This window comes from Perca flavescens, chromosome 13, assembly GCF_004354835.1.
Source record: "Perca flavescens isolate YP-PL-M2 chromosome 13, PFLA_1.0, whole genome shotgun sequence".
Taxonomy (NCBI): domain Eukaryota; kingdom Metazoa; phylum Chordata; class Actinopteri; order Perciformes; family Percidae; genus Perca; species Perca flavescens.
The window spans coordinates 14,466,534-14,481,178 of NC_041343.1; the positions used below are offsets into that span (position 1 = coordinate 14,466,534).

The 14,645-nt window shown below is 41.2% G+C and overlaps 1 protein-coding gene across 1 annotated transcript in view; it reads left to right on the forward strand.

Annotated features, from left to right (window-relative positions):
• Positions 1-1,782: 1,782 nt before the first annotated feature.
• lrch2 (leucine-rich repeats and calponin homology (CH) domain containing 2) overlaps positions 1,783-14,645 on the forward strand; it is a 33,894-nt gene continuing 21,031 nt past the window's right edge. The window contains exons 1-7 of the mRNA XM_028596371.1: positions 1,783-2,072; positions 11,523-11,667; positions 11,927-12,053; positions 12,145-12,250; positions 12,761-12,897; positions 13,479-13,609; positions 13,827-13,914. Coding sequence (XP_028452172.1) covers positions 1,832-2,072; positions 11,523-11,667; positions 11,927-12,053; positions 12,145-12,250; positions 12,761-12,897; positions 13,479-13,609; positions 13,827-13,914 — 975 coding nt within the window. The 5' untranslated portion in view covers positions 1,783-1,831. The remainder of the gene's footprint in view (positions 2,073-11,522; positions 11,668-11,926; positions 12,054-12,144; positions 12,251-12,760; positions 12,898-13,478; positions 13,610-13,826; positions 13,915-14,645) is intronic.

Consider the following 14,645-nt stretch of genomic DNA (forward strand, 5'->3'; position numbering starts at 1 on the left):
TGAAACAAGAATTGCACCTCTGCTGTCACCCTCCAAGACGTGTCTCAGTCCTTTCCCCTTCTGGGGTTCACCACTTGTTGAATTTTATGTATCCTGTCCCGCATTTACAAGCTACAAGCTCCCCTATGTCTCTCTTTTTTTTTTTTTATGAACTGGTCAGTTGGTTTACAGATTTTCTCATACACCCACAATTTGTTTGTTAATATAAATGTTAATCTCAACATGGATTTACATTGCGCCATATTCTTGATCCAAGCACCGATTGTAGGTGCCTCCATTTTCTTCCAGATGAGAGCTATAGTTCTTTTTTGCCTGTATTATAGCAAAATCAATACATTCATATTCTTGGGGTTTCAAATTTAGATTTGTTGGATAGAGGTGCAGCAATATCATCTTATAGGGACAAGATGAACATTGTTTTATTGATCACCTCCCTCAAGAATGTCTTCATTTTGCCACACTCCTAGACACAGTGCATAGATGTTCCTTAAGCCTCATTGGATTTAAAACAAAGGTCAGGTATATTACTGTTGTATTTATTTAATTTGACAGAAGCTGCATATGTCTGCATCAGCCATTTATATTGGAGTAGCAGACAGGATGCGTCACAGGTAATGATGTTTCTTAAGAGCCAGATGCAAGCCAGTTATAATAATAATAATAATTCAGTGAAAACAATTAAATTCAACTAATTGAGTTAAAGGTGTTGGAAACAATGGGACTTGAAGAAACCAGCTGTTTGTTGCAGCCGTGCTTTGCTGCAAAATTCATTGCATGTTGTTCAATGCTAAAGTAAAAGATATCGCTAAATTTGATATTATCTTTTACTTATCCTAGGGCTAGGTCTGGCAATGACTATAGGGCTGATCAGAGGGGCAGTTGGGTCAGAGAGACACTTACAGCTCATTTGGTGCTGGCAATATGGACACAGGTGCTTTTGGGCCAAACAGCACTTGGGTGGACAAGGTGTGTTAGGCAGATTTAAGATTTATAGGACAATGCATATTAATCAACATTTCTTTAAATGTGCCAGTGTTAGCCTGTCGGCTAATTAACTGTAGTCATAGTTACATAGAATGCATGTCTTTATGAGATGAGGGCTGATTGGGCTGATCAGAGCATTTTTCCAGAGCAGAATATGAATGGACATCAGTTGGTCTACTTTAGTGCTCGTTTGGTGTGACGGGGAGAAAATGAAATGCCCCATGGACCCAGACATATCCTGCTTAAATAAAGCTGCTGTGGATCTTTGCTGTGTTCTCACAGCAAAGATCTATGTAGGCTAAGAATAATTATTTTGTAATAGCTTCCACCCTTCAGTCTGCCAGTGACCAAAAGTAGGTCAGTAATGGGTGCTGTACTCTCTACTATAATCTTCTATATCATAATATCTGATGCATTATGCTATGTTATGTAGTATACGTATTCAGAAGGATATGGAACATGACACTCTGCATTGTTTAAATATCTGTATCTGATATTGTTGTTATTATAGTGATTCATTATAATTTGTCAATAACCATCCACTATTGAATGTTGGATTGCATAAAGGACCCCAGCCCCCTGTGTGCTGCACTGGGGCCCCTGCTGGGAGTTTGGTATTAGCAGGTGGAAGAAGGGTAAAAGCCTAAAATGGCCACCATACCCTGCTCACTATCATCATAACCACCACCATCATCATCATCATCATCAGCAGCAGCAGCAGCAGCACCATCGCCTCAGAAGCCCATCCCCTAGCGTCCATCCAGGGAATGTACCCCGTATGCGCATGGGCGGAGAAACTGCCGCTGTGCGCTGTTATTATTGTAAGAGTAATTTCTTTTTTACGAAAATGGCGTCTAGTCAGGGAGGTGTGGGAGCTGTCACGGCTCTACAAAGCCATCACTACTCTAGCGGACCTCACTGGAGCCCGGGAATCAGCCAGTACCAGCACCAGCAGCAGCACCACACGGCCCGCAGCCTGGACCGAGCCCTGGAGGATGCCGTGTGCTCGGGGCTACTGAACCTGAGCGGTAGGAAGCTGAGGGAGTACCCGGGGATGAGCTACGATCTGACCGATACAACACAAGCAGGTGGGTTGCTGTGCGTGCATGGACCATACTATAGGAAACCACGAGTCAGTCCCAATTGTGCCTCATATCAAAATGTGCTCACTCTTTTATGCGTGTGAGAACGCAGCCTGCCCGCATTGTGCATGGATGTGTGTCTGATCTTCTGGATAGAGGCGCATTAACGTGTGTAGGTGACACTATTTAAAGGGATATACCGCACACTGAGCTGGCTTCTGTAAATGCACATACAGTAGCCTATACATGCTGGTTAACTGTCCACTCGAGCTCATATATCACACCAGTTTATTGCACATTGGGGCTCGGCTGCTGTTGGTGTGGATGTTTTGATCGACGCCAACGGCTTTCAGTAGCCCCCTCTGAGGCATGAATGAGACGGCAGGCGCACCCAAGTCAGGCGCTGTGCAGTGGTTTGTACACCGAGCTGCAGTTGATTTGGCACCGGACTACTGGAGCAGAATATGAATGAACCGAGACGGCAGTTGTAGGCCTACAATCTTGCTCACTGAATAGCATTTGCAGCGAGCATGTGATACACGTAGGCTACATGCTTTTTTTTTTTTCGTTTTGTTTTTTTGTTTTTCATTTTCGGCACAACAGACAAAAGATTCAGTGTTCTTGCAGCCTCACCCCCTCTGCCTGCTGGGGTGCATATGGCCATAAAGCCCACAATCTGTCAGAAGACACTGGTCTGCTTTTGTTTCTAGGTGGATAGGTATTTATCTGTTCTCAAGTCTAGTATTTCATTCAGTGTCCGCAAAAGGTAGAATGGTCATATAGTCAGGTCAGTCAGTAGGTCAGTATTAGGCTCACGTATTCTGAAGGCTGTGTTGTCATGGTTAAGCCATACATAGGCTACTGTATTAGTCTGGTGGTTAAAAAAAGGGCTTGTCTAACTTTTACACATGAAGTACCACACTGGACTATACAACTGATAATATGTGTGACTCCTGTGTAGGAGAATATTTGTATCTGATGCTTTTTTTGAATACTGTAGGCATATTGAATGAATAATAGTGGAATTGAATTATTATTAATCATTCTGAGTCATTGTCACGGACATCTAGATTATGCTGGATATCAGAATGATAGTTGCCTCTCTTCTGAGATGTCCACGTACCATATGGTGTTACTCCATCAAGCTGCTGGTTTGTTGGAGAGCCCTTTCCCCAAGGGATATACATTTTCTGCTCAAAGATTTTGGTACCTCTTCATACAGAGACAGTACAAATATTTGTGGTACATCATAATATATTATTCATTATAGACACCAATTGACAAATCATGGATAGGTAACCGGTTTGTTTAACAGTAAGCAGACATGTTGGACAAGAATGCAGATTGTTGCTTTTCTGTGTCAGTGATCTAGAGGTATAATGAGACCATATTAAATCACCTGTGCCTGAACACTGTTAAAAACCTATACCCTTGAAGAGCTTCCTGTGACCATACATATTAGGCCTATGCACAGGCTGTCTTTCAGGAAGTTAGTATGCTCTATTTCTGGACTACTGGGCTGAATGTACGCAATTGTTACAATATACTGTAATAATGCTTCAGCTTGTCTCTTTCTAAAGCAAGACTGTCCAGACTGTCAAGATTGTTGCATATAGGATTTTTTAAATAACTGTTATCATGAGTGCATGTTATATATAACACTGATATTAATCAAAGGAGATATGAGTGTAGATTTCTGTCACACCTTTGATCTCTTGCTTACACTGTGATAATCCCATCACTGTGAATGCTGCAACTTTTTTTCACATCCTCATTTCAATGCCTTGAAATGAATAGCATGCCAGATCGAAGTCTCACTTTGAAATGTGCAAAGAGAGATCAACACCTCACTGACAGCACCATCCTTTACATCAACTTCAATCTCCGCTGTGAAAAGAAACAGCTTTACAATGCCGCAAATACAGATTTTACATTTCACTGGATAGATCACATCAGAAGCCTTTCAAACGGAAGGAAAAACAAATTAACCTGTAAGAAGAAAAAATGCTTAGGGCTGGGTATTGTTAAAAAATATTCGGTACCGGTACCGAAAGAAATATCGGGACTCCGATACCGATTCTTAAATGTTACTTTTTTCTGTACCAATTTTATAAAACAAAAATACATTACACATTACAATATAAATGTTTTTTATTTATTCTTCAGCTTCTACTACATAAGCCCCGTCTCTGTGCGTAACATAGAGCTGATGAGATTTACTCCCTAGGTATTGAAATCGATACTCAATACTTTAGAGTCAATTGGGTCGGTGTCTAAAAAGTATTGAATTTGGTACTGAGCACTAGAAATTAATGATTCTTCTGAAAATTGTTGTGATAGTATGTGTTTGTAAACTTTGCACCATGTACAATATAAAGCTGAATGTCCTTGCAATATTTAGATCTGTATCAAAAACCACTGAAGCAACAGCATGGTATCCCAGCATTAATTGGGTGTTATTATAATTTAAATCCATCCTATTGCATCCATTTTTTTTTAAGATTATTTTTTGGGGCATTTTTAGGCCTTTAATGACAGGACAGCTGAAGAAATGAAAGGGGAGAGAGGGGGGGAATGACATGCAGCGAAGAGCCGCAGGTCGGAGTCAAACCGGGGCCCTCTGCGTCGAGGAGTAAACCTTTATATATGGGTGCCTGTAGGGCTGGGCAATATATGGATATTATATCGATATCGTGATATGAGACTAGATATCGTCTTAGATTTTGGATATCGTAATATTGTGATATGACCATAAGTGGTGTCTTTTACTGGTTTTAAAAGCTGCATTACAGTAAAGTCATGTACTTTTCTGAACTTACCAGACTGTTCCAGCTGTTCTATTATTTGCCTTTTCCCCACTTAGACATTATGTCCACATTACTGATGATTATTTATCTAAAATCTAAGCGTGAAGGTATTTTGTTAGCGCACCAATTGTCAACCCTAGAATATCGATACCGAGGTATTTGGTCAAGAATATCGTGATATCTGATTTTCTTCCTATCGCCCAGCCCTAGGTGCCTGCTCTACCAACTGAGCTATCCGGGCGCCCCTATTGCTGGTTTTAGAAGTACAGGGTTTTCCATCTGACTAATGAGCAGCAGAAGGTCCCAGTGTGTGTAGACAGAGAACGAGAGAGGCCTGCTCACACAAGGATGTCTATTTGCAGTGTGTTCCTGGCAGTTTGTCTCTAGTCAGTTTGTTTTCCCATGGGAAAGTGCACAAGCTCTGAGCTGCTGCCCTGACATTGGAGAGGGGGGGAGCTGTGCATCAACCTGGGCAGATGTTCAGGTTCATATCCCAGCCTGCCATTACCCTGCCCCCAAGGGTATAAACACACACACGTTAGCTGCAGCACCATGCAGTGTGTTTGCATGTGTGCAGTATTCTCAGACCAGACTGATCTCATGAAGTGGCATATGTATGACACGCCACTTTGTATGCCATTTTGTATGCCATTTTGTATGCCATTTTGGCATGTTATCAAGATGCAAAATCGCTTTTTAGCATGTTTATCAACGCAATTCACCCGCCATTGACCTACTTTACAAGTGAATTTTCACCTTGGCGGATGGGTAAACAGGACTTTCACACAGGAGAGCCGGGATTGTGTCCCGCGTGTGGCAATTTTTAGCCATTGTTTTTTGTTTTTTTTTATTGTTTTTTAAGCCTTCCCCAATGTTTCTTTCCTAAACCCAACCGTTTATTGTTTTCCTAAGGGTGTTTTTGTTGTTTTTTTCTGTTTTTGTGTGTTACTAAAGCCTTTCCCTGTGTTCTTTTCCTAAACCCAACTTTTTTTTTCGTCTTTTTTTTTTTACACGCGTGTGATGTTGTTCTCGCGATAGTACGCAATGTGGCAACGCCACGTGGTGGGTATGTTTACATCTGCTGTATACAGCGTAGACATACACGTGGATAGCTCAAAATACATACAGATAACACACCATTTGGCTTTAGGAAAGTGGCGTGTATGTTTACGGAAAGTCATGATGCCATGTTGCTCAGACAAACAAACGTGTAGCATGTGTGGTTGCTCAGGGGAATCCTAGTAAACAAATATAATTTTAAACTCACAATTTTGTTTGGTTTTGAGTGAACATGACGCATGCTTGAGAATATGGGTCGTGCAGGAGATTGTTGTTTTAGTTTAGATTCCCTTGTTTTATGAATCTGCCGCAATCTGCCGTTATTGCCGCATCACACTACAGATTTTTCGCCTTCTTGTATCCTCTATGATGGGTTTGGTGTGATATTTAACAGCCAAATAACGCTCCAAATGAAAAGAATGCAAGGTCAAAGAAAAGATAAAGAAGGGGGATTTCTGTCCCCAACTGAGAGTCCATGCAATGGAGATTTAACAGCCAAGAACAAACCAGAAGCTAGAAGATTAATTGTGTATCATGTCCAAACTTCTGCAGTGTACTCTGGAGAGCTGGCTGAAAAAGGTGGCAAAACGAATATCCCACATTTTATGTCATTGTGTGTGACTTGAAGCACGCGGTAAGTCTCATACTGTAAGAATGGTTCTTCGTTGTTACATTCCTGAGAAGTTTAGTTAGCTTGTGAAGGACAGTCTCCACAAGGACACAAGTATCAAGCTGGCATTCTTGGATTTGATAATCGACCACAATAAATACTGTTAAGTGCCACTGCTCATTAAAGTACAAGCACATTGCAGGCTGACTCACTCAAAAGGCTTCCAGAGGCTTGGCAATTAAAAACACAACACAGCACTACACTGTGCTACTCATACTTGGTGCTCCGTCTTTCTGGAATCAAATATTCTGGGTGTCTTATAAAAGCCTGTCCTGTCTTTCCTCTTGTTATGATTGATCTGTGAAGAATAGCAGGCGCTCCTGGGAGGCTACTTATAAGAACTGCCTCCAAATAAGTGCTGTTTTTTTACTTCTCACTAGTTTTTGAGCGATCCTAGTAATATGAGTGTAGCCTGAAAATAATCCACATTCCCAACTGGTGCTTCTTCCCTCAGGGCGCCTTCTAGATATGCCTTCTAGATAGGCCTTCTAGATATGCCTTGTAGATGTGCCTTTGCATATCTAAAAAAGACAAATGCATACCTGGATGTCAGCAGGAATGCAATGCGTTATCAGATTAATGATAACACTGTTAAATATTTGGATAGAAAACTAAACTAATAAATAAACAATGACTTGATGATTGTACAAATCAGATTTATCTTCATGATGCTTATTATTTTACACACAAAAAGAAAGAAATTAAAGAAAGTTCCTCTGTGACACAGATGACCCGGAAATGTTGACAAATCAGAGCAGACTGGGCTCTTTCAGAGGGTAGTTTAAAGAGATAGGTGCCAAAACGGAGCGTTTCATACAGAGGGTAGATACAAGAATATTCAGACAAGCAGTATATTAGAAAACAATTTGTTTTTGAACATTAAAGAATGTAAAAATTTTCTAATAGAGACCCAAAATACAAGTATGAACCTGAAAATTAGCATAATATGGGATCTTTAGGAAATTGAGAAGAGATCTGGAGAAACTCTAGTCAGAAACCTGTGGTATTTTAATTAAATAATAATTTGGTACTTTTTGGGAAGGACTTTGCAGGACTCAGCCAACATGGGTCGAATGCTCTTACTGGGTGAGCTAGAGGCCGCCCCAACCTGTGGTATTTTAAGAACTGGATGAAAAATCAAACAGTGACCTGTTCCTTTTTGTTTTTGTTTGTTTGTTGACTTGGATCCCGATTAGCAACTATTCTTCCTGGGATCCACACATAAAAACACAACACCAAGTGACGAAATACATGACCACTCAACAACACAGCCCACAAACGTCTCACCCAAAACCTCACCGTCACCCATAGTGTCAAGTTAAGTGTACAGCCACAACTGCTGCTTCTTCATTTACAATGCAGAATATGGGTCAAACTTTTGATTTGATTCCATTCAGTCAGAAGAAACAAACATACTGTACTATACACTGTGGAGGACCACTTTATTTTCACCATCGTTTGTAGTTTTCACGAGTGACTGGAGGAAGAGGAGAGGAAGAGTGGGACCCATAAATGAAGGAATGTGCGTGTGTGCGTGCGTGCGTGCGCGTGCGTGCGTGTGTGCGCACTAGTAGGAGAACAAAATCAAGCATTGTGTGAACGTTAATATTTTATATCTAAAGTACTTATAATAATGTTTCTGTGAATGTTTACTGTGTATGAATGAATCTGTCTGCATATGCCCATATATGTCTGTTGTCAGTATGGGGCTGCTGCACGTGGACTGACGAAGCGTCTAGAAGAACATATGTGGTACGGGAAATGCAGATTGTGTGACACTAATGCATGGACCAAGTTAGTGCCAGAGTTTGAGTACAGTGACAATTAAATGCCCCATGAAAGCACCCACAGCCAACCCCCCACAAAGTAGCTGAGCAATTACAGCTGATCCAGAGACACTGTGATCACGTCTGCTGCAGGCACCAATAATGAACCCTAATTAATCAGGTTTTTGTCATGTTCCTTCCGTGTTTTCATTACTAAAGTAAAGATCTTTAGGATTTTAGTATTTTGGTTTGTTTCTTTGTAGTTTGTGCACTTGATGCTGGGAATTCTTGTAAACCATAAGTGATTTTTTTTGTGCGGATATATTAAGATGATCATACGTTGAGCTTTCTAATTGCAATCTTAAAACAAACATTTCCTGTTCAGAATCCCTCTGCAGCAGTAAAGAGAGAGAGACTGTTATTTCTGCCAGCACTCAGCAGGATATCTGGTAGTGCAGAGTTTGCTGTGTCATGGGAAGACATAGCCAGACATCATCTGCACTACCAACATAAATGAATAGATTAGTGATTTGGCGTGAGGATGCAGCACAATGGAGCCATGGTGGAGGGCTCGTCTGCCTGACGGACCTTGTCCTGCGGGAGCTCAGGGCGACCAGCAGGTGGATAAAAGGCCCACTGTGGGCTGCAGATGGTGCTGGGTTGGAGGAGGGAGAAGGGGAAGGAGACGGACAGGCTCACAAAGACTGCCTCCACCCACCCCCATCGCCCATCGCCCATCGACCCACATGATTCCACAGCTAAAGAAGAGTCCCCAGTTGTTTGACTGGAGGGAGGTATGTGGGGAAGCCGTCTATGTACAGCTGGGTTACAGCATCAAGGTTTGAGCCTCAGGGGGAGGCAGAATTGACTCTTAATGGAAGATGAGTATACCCTGTAACCTCAGCTTTGGTCTTTCCCTATTTGGTAATTTGTGTTTCCCTTAACCTCTCGGCTTCTTTTCCCTTTGTGCTGCTGAATGTCTCATGGTCTGCTTCTCACTTCTGCTTACTGGCTGCTGTCAGAGCTCAGATTGCAGCGACAGAGTGAGGCCTGTCGGGTCACTTAAGGCTTGTCAGAAATTAGAGTCTATCTAAAGGCACAGACACAACTCACAAACAGTTTTGCGCACCTCATGACATCTTGTAACCTCAGGGAGTAGGGAAGGTTGTGATGTCTGCATAAATGTGTTGAAATACTATTTGAATAAAGCAGCAATTAGCAATGTTATATCAGTAGCGATATAAAATTGCTAATCAATCCACAGTAAACACAAACCATCGCACCGCATTAAGGGGATGCAGGCACGGTAGTGTTTGCTTTCAGCTGTAGGTGATGTGGCACTTAAGTGAAAGCTGTTTTTATCTGTGGCTGTGCAGCTCCATCCCATAGGTCTCTAATTATTGTGTCACCCAGAGATAATGCAAAAGACAGGATCGTTCACACACACACACACACACACACACACACACACACACACACACACACACACACACACACACACACACACACACACACACACACACACACACACACACACACACTAATGTTCAGCTGCTGAATCAATATGTGTCTGAAGGTGAAGTCTTATCAGTTAGGAAGTCCTCACATATATTGCTTTTCTTACAGTCCCCCATGTATCCTCACCTTTCCTGTTTAAATAGTTAAACAGGTTTTAATTAAAGGTGACACAAACAGAGAGAATGGCTCTGAATGCTTGCGTGTGTGTCTGTGTGCGTGGAAATGTCTTGGATTGTGTGAGCGATTCAGCAACCTTGAGGGACGATGTGCAAATCAGGCTTTGTGTTTGATCCAAAGGCATGCATAAAATGTAGACCTCCAGAGGGAGCATTAGTCTGGTTGATGATGTCGCCTATACTACAATTTAGTACATTTTGTGTATGGGAAAGTGCTGAGTGAGTGTTCTTTTCTACTTCAATGTTCTTGGGCAAGAGAGACAGTATCTAAATATTTTATCGTAAGAGGCACATGCAGATGGGAGGAAGTGCTCACATTCATTGACCTCAACAGGGATTACATTCGTTTTCTTGTTACAGAATAGTAGCACGCACTCTTGGCTGATTACAGGGCTGTGATTTTGCAGTAAATTTGCTTCAGTAGCAAAGCAGAGCACATGAGTCATAGTCAGACTGTGCTTACTGTGTCAGACAATTTTACTGTAATGATGGCTTGTCCTTTATTGATTCAGCATTAGCACATACTAATTTTTATATACTTTACTTTAACACTTTTCTTTTGTGGAACTAACGTAATAAATGTTAATGTTAACATTACATTTGTTGGTCTATTAATTTGAATTACCTGCAAAACCAAATACATTCCCATGAACCTCAGCTGTACTTTGTGTTGAGTAACATTACACCTGCTAAACATTATTGTACATTTGTGAGTAAGTTGCCACGCTAGTATTAGAATTTAGCTTAGAGCACCACTTTGTCTAAGTACAGCCATATTTCAGTTATATAAATGCAACTATATAACTCAGGTGTAATAAATACCTTTAGAAAATGACTCAGATCATGATTATGCTCAGAAAGATAAATCCTTTAAAAGGATTATATACACTAGCTAATTACACACACACACACACACACACACACACACACACACACACACACATATATATATATATCTATATATATATATATATATATATAGTTTTTTTTTTATTCCAAATTATCTAGTGACATACCACCCTTCTGTACAAAAAGCAGCCCAAATCTCCATTGTTTTAATAACCATTTGGTGGTTATCTTCAGTTGCTTGCAACAGATCTTGAAGATGTGTGTCAAGTCAGTTTTAACACTTTCCAACCGTTCATTTCAAATCTAAAGCCAATAAATGTGCCACTCCCAGTGAGATTGATATTGGAAACACAGAGATCTTATACTGACAGTAGCAGTCAAACCTTCAAGACCCAATACTTTGGCGTAATCTTAGACCAGTGTTTGATGAAAAGGCGTGCTGCTCACCGCTCCGTCAATGAGACATATTGATTAGTCTTTCAAGCCTATGGCCTCATGCTTGAAGCAAACATAATGGACGATACCCAGATCTGAAAAAGATTATAATATGTATGTCACTTATGTGTTCAAAGTGTACATATTTCATCAACTCCTGTTCCTCCCCTTTGCAGATTTGTCCAAGAATCGACTCACAGAAATCCCTCCAGAAGTGTGTCTGTTCGCCCCTCTCGAGTCGCTCAATCTCTACCACAACTGCATCAAGTGCGTCCCAGAAGCCATTATCAATCTGCAGATGCTGACTTATCTTGACGTCAGGTGCGTCATTGCTAACACTATATGTTCAGTTACCTGTGTCTCGTGATACACATTTAACAAAAGTGAATGCATTTGTGTTCAGTTTCACTCTCACGTAGTGCTTGTTCCCCTTTCAGCACACTCACAGGGCAAACATGCTTTCATGAAAGAAAGGCTTTCTTCTTTTGCCGAAACTCAATCCCCAGTGATCATATACTCACTGTTACATGCTTCTGTATACTGTTTTAAATGTAGGTCAATTTTTGATCTTTCTCTACAGCCGAAATCTCCTGTCAGTTTTGCCAAAATACTTGTTTAGCCTCCCCCTCAAAGTTCTGCTTGTGAGCAACAACAAGCTGGTGTCCATCCCCGAGGAGATCGGCAAGGCCAAAGAGTTGATGGAAATGGTGAGCAGTGTGTATATGTCAGCGCATATGAACTTGTGTATGTCGTACTGCTGGAGCACTCCCATTTCCTGCACTTTGTCTCCCCTTGCAGGACGTGAGCTGTAATGAGATCCGGGTGCTACCAGCTCAGGTGGGGAGCCTTCATGCCTTGCGAGAACTTAACATCAGGAAGAATTGTCTTCACATGCTGCCTGAGGGTCAGTCCATCACACCTGATGTTATCCTTTTTTACTCACTGGGTTCTTAAGAGATGTCCTATTAATAATTTCATCCTTAACACAACAAACCCTGCAGCCTCTGATTTTTTCATTTGTTTTAAAAAAAAAAATGAAAAAACCTGCACTAGTGTTTACCAGGAATGGAGGGTGTAAAGTAAAGATACTATCAAGTTGCATTATGGGAACTGTGTTATCTAGTGTCTTTGGAGCTTGACTCATCCTAGGGACAAAAAAAAGTCTATTTTGAGTCCTCAAATAGATATAATATATAATATTTATAGAACAGCAAATACTAAATTAATGGATGTCATGCTAATGTATTCAGTAGATCAGCCCAGAAATAAGACCAATGTGGAAGCTTATAGGGTGTTGCCGTGACTTTTAGATTAGATCTAATCCACCAGATTAACACAACATACAAATACGTTCCAAAATGCAAGTTGAAAGCATAACATTCAACAAAAGCTGTTTATTGGTCTGTACTTGCAGAGTTGGCTGACCTGCCTCTTATCCGACTTGACTTTTCCTGCAATAAGATCACAGAGATTCCTCCAGCTTACAGGAAACTCAGGCAGCTACAGCACATCATCCTAGATAACAATCCTATGCAGTCTCCACCAGCACAGGTGAGTGCATTAATGTCACAATTATGTTTGTGCATACTATATGGACGTCAAGTATATATATGGTGTTGACATGCAGCACAGATGGTTTTTTAGGGTTTCCTATATGTGGTTGAGTCATGTCCCTCACATTTTCATGAACCTGGTACAATTGTCAATAGTGGATGAATGAACATATTTATCTTTCTAGTGGCTACAACAACTCTCGTCTCACATTGCCAGACCTATCTCCACAGCGCCGCGCAGGAGGGTCTGGCTAGTCCACACAACATACCTGGATAGCAGAAAAATCTGCTCTGGTTTACTGGTATTTCTTTAAACCAATCACAATCGTCTTGGGCGACGCTAAGCACCAGACCCAGCAACGGCGCCTCTACAAAATAGCCTTGGAAAGGAACTTGTTTTGGCAAAGATCTGAGGAGCAGTTAACCATAGTCCTCATAAATCAACCAAAAATTCCAGCCAAAAATTTGGGAAATCCGGCGGAACTTCCGTTGGCACCAGAACTACCCTGTAAATGAAACGTCCTCGATATAGACTACAACAACTCTCGACGACACCTTCTGTGCATTTGTATGTTTCAGATTTGTCTCAAGGGCAAAGTGCACATATTCAAGTACCTGAACATCCAGGCGTGTAGGATGGACAAGAAACCAGACACCCTGGACCTCCCCTCTCTCGGCAAACGTTGCCTTCCACAGCCGCTTACAGATAGGTACTGACATAGTTATTGCTATTCTTTCATCATGACATGACACACAATACACTTACATCTGTATAATTTTAAACATATTATTTGCATCTACACATGCTCCCCTGACAATATGCATTATGCTATACTTATAATTGTTCTGCGCTTGCAAAATTTGGTTTCATGGTTACCTGTTAGAAAAATACAGTCCTAATGAGCAGTTTGTGTTGCATATTTTCAGCATGGAAGATTTTTATCCCAGTAAGAACCACGGGCCTGACTCTGGAATTGGTAGTGACAATGGTGACAAGAGGCTGTCTACAACTGAGGTCAGAGATCAAACACTCAAGATCAACTGATGGCATTATGAACATGTTATCATGTTTTACTACTTACCAGAATGCAACATTTGGAGATACATAAATCTCAAAATTCTTTCTGATACACTGCTGCTAGCCAGCACATATTAGGCACGTTTTTTTAAGCATATAAATCTAACAGCAGAGCAGCAGCAACAGAGGATAATACGGTCATAATACTAGGTTGAAATTCAGCCTCACGATTGCAATAGAAAAGTACAACAAACAAATCCAATAAGGCCAAAGCAGGCAGGCAGTTATACAAAACTGGCTGAGGATGATACAAAATAAGTGGGCAGACTAGACAAAACAATGGCCAGATAAGTATGGAAAGTAGGCAGAATATCTGGCAAGAATTGAAAGCTAACTGGGCAGTGGGTAGACGGGCTAATGGGGTGCAGGTGTTCAGGCGGGTGAGTGATCAAGGGTGACTGGCTGAGGTGGGAAGTTCTCTGGGTGGCTGGTGGTGGACAGATGGAGAATTGATTCTAGACAGAACAGATGAGGCTGTCGTGGAATATCAACAACTTTGAAAAACACATGTGTGGGAGTCAACCTCTGTCCTAGACACAAGTAACGTCCCTGCTGCTGAGCCGTAGTATGGCATAAGAAGCAAACATCTAGAATTATTCTTCTGAAAGCAGAGATTATCAAGAATATCATTAAGGATTTCATCGTTTCATTTCTCGAAGATGCACGCA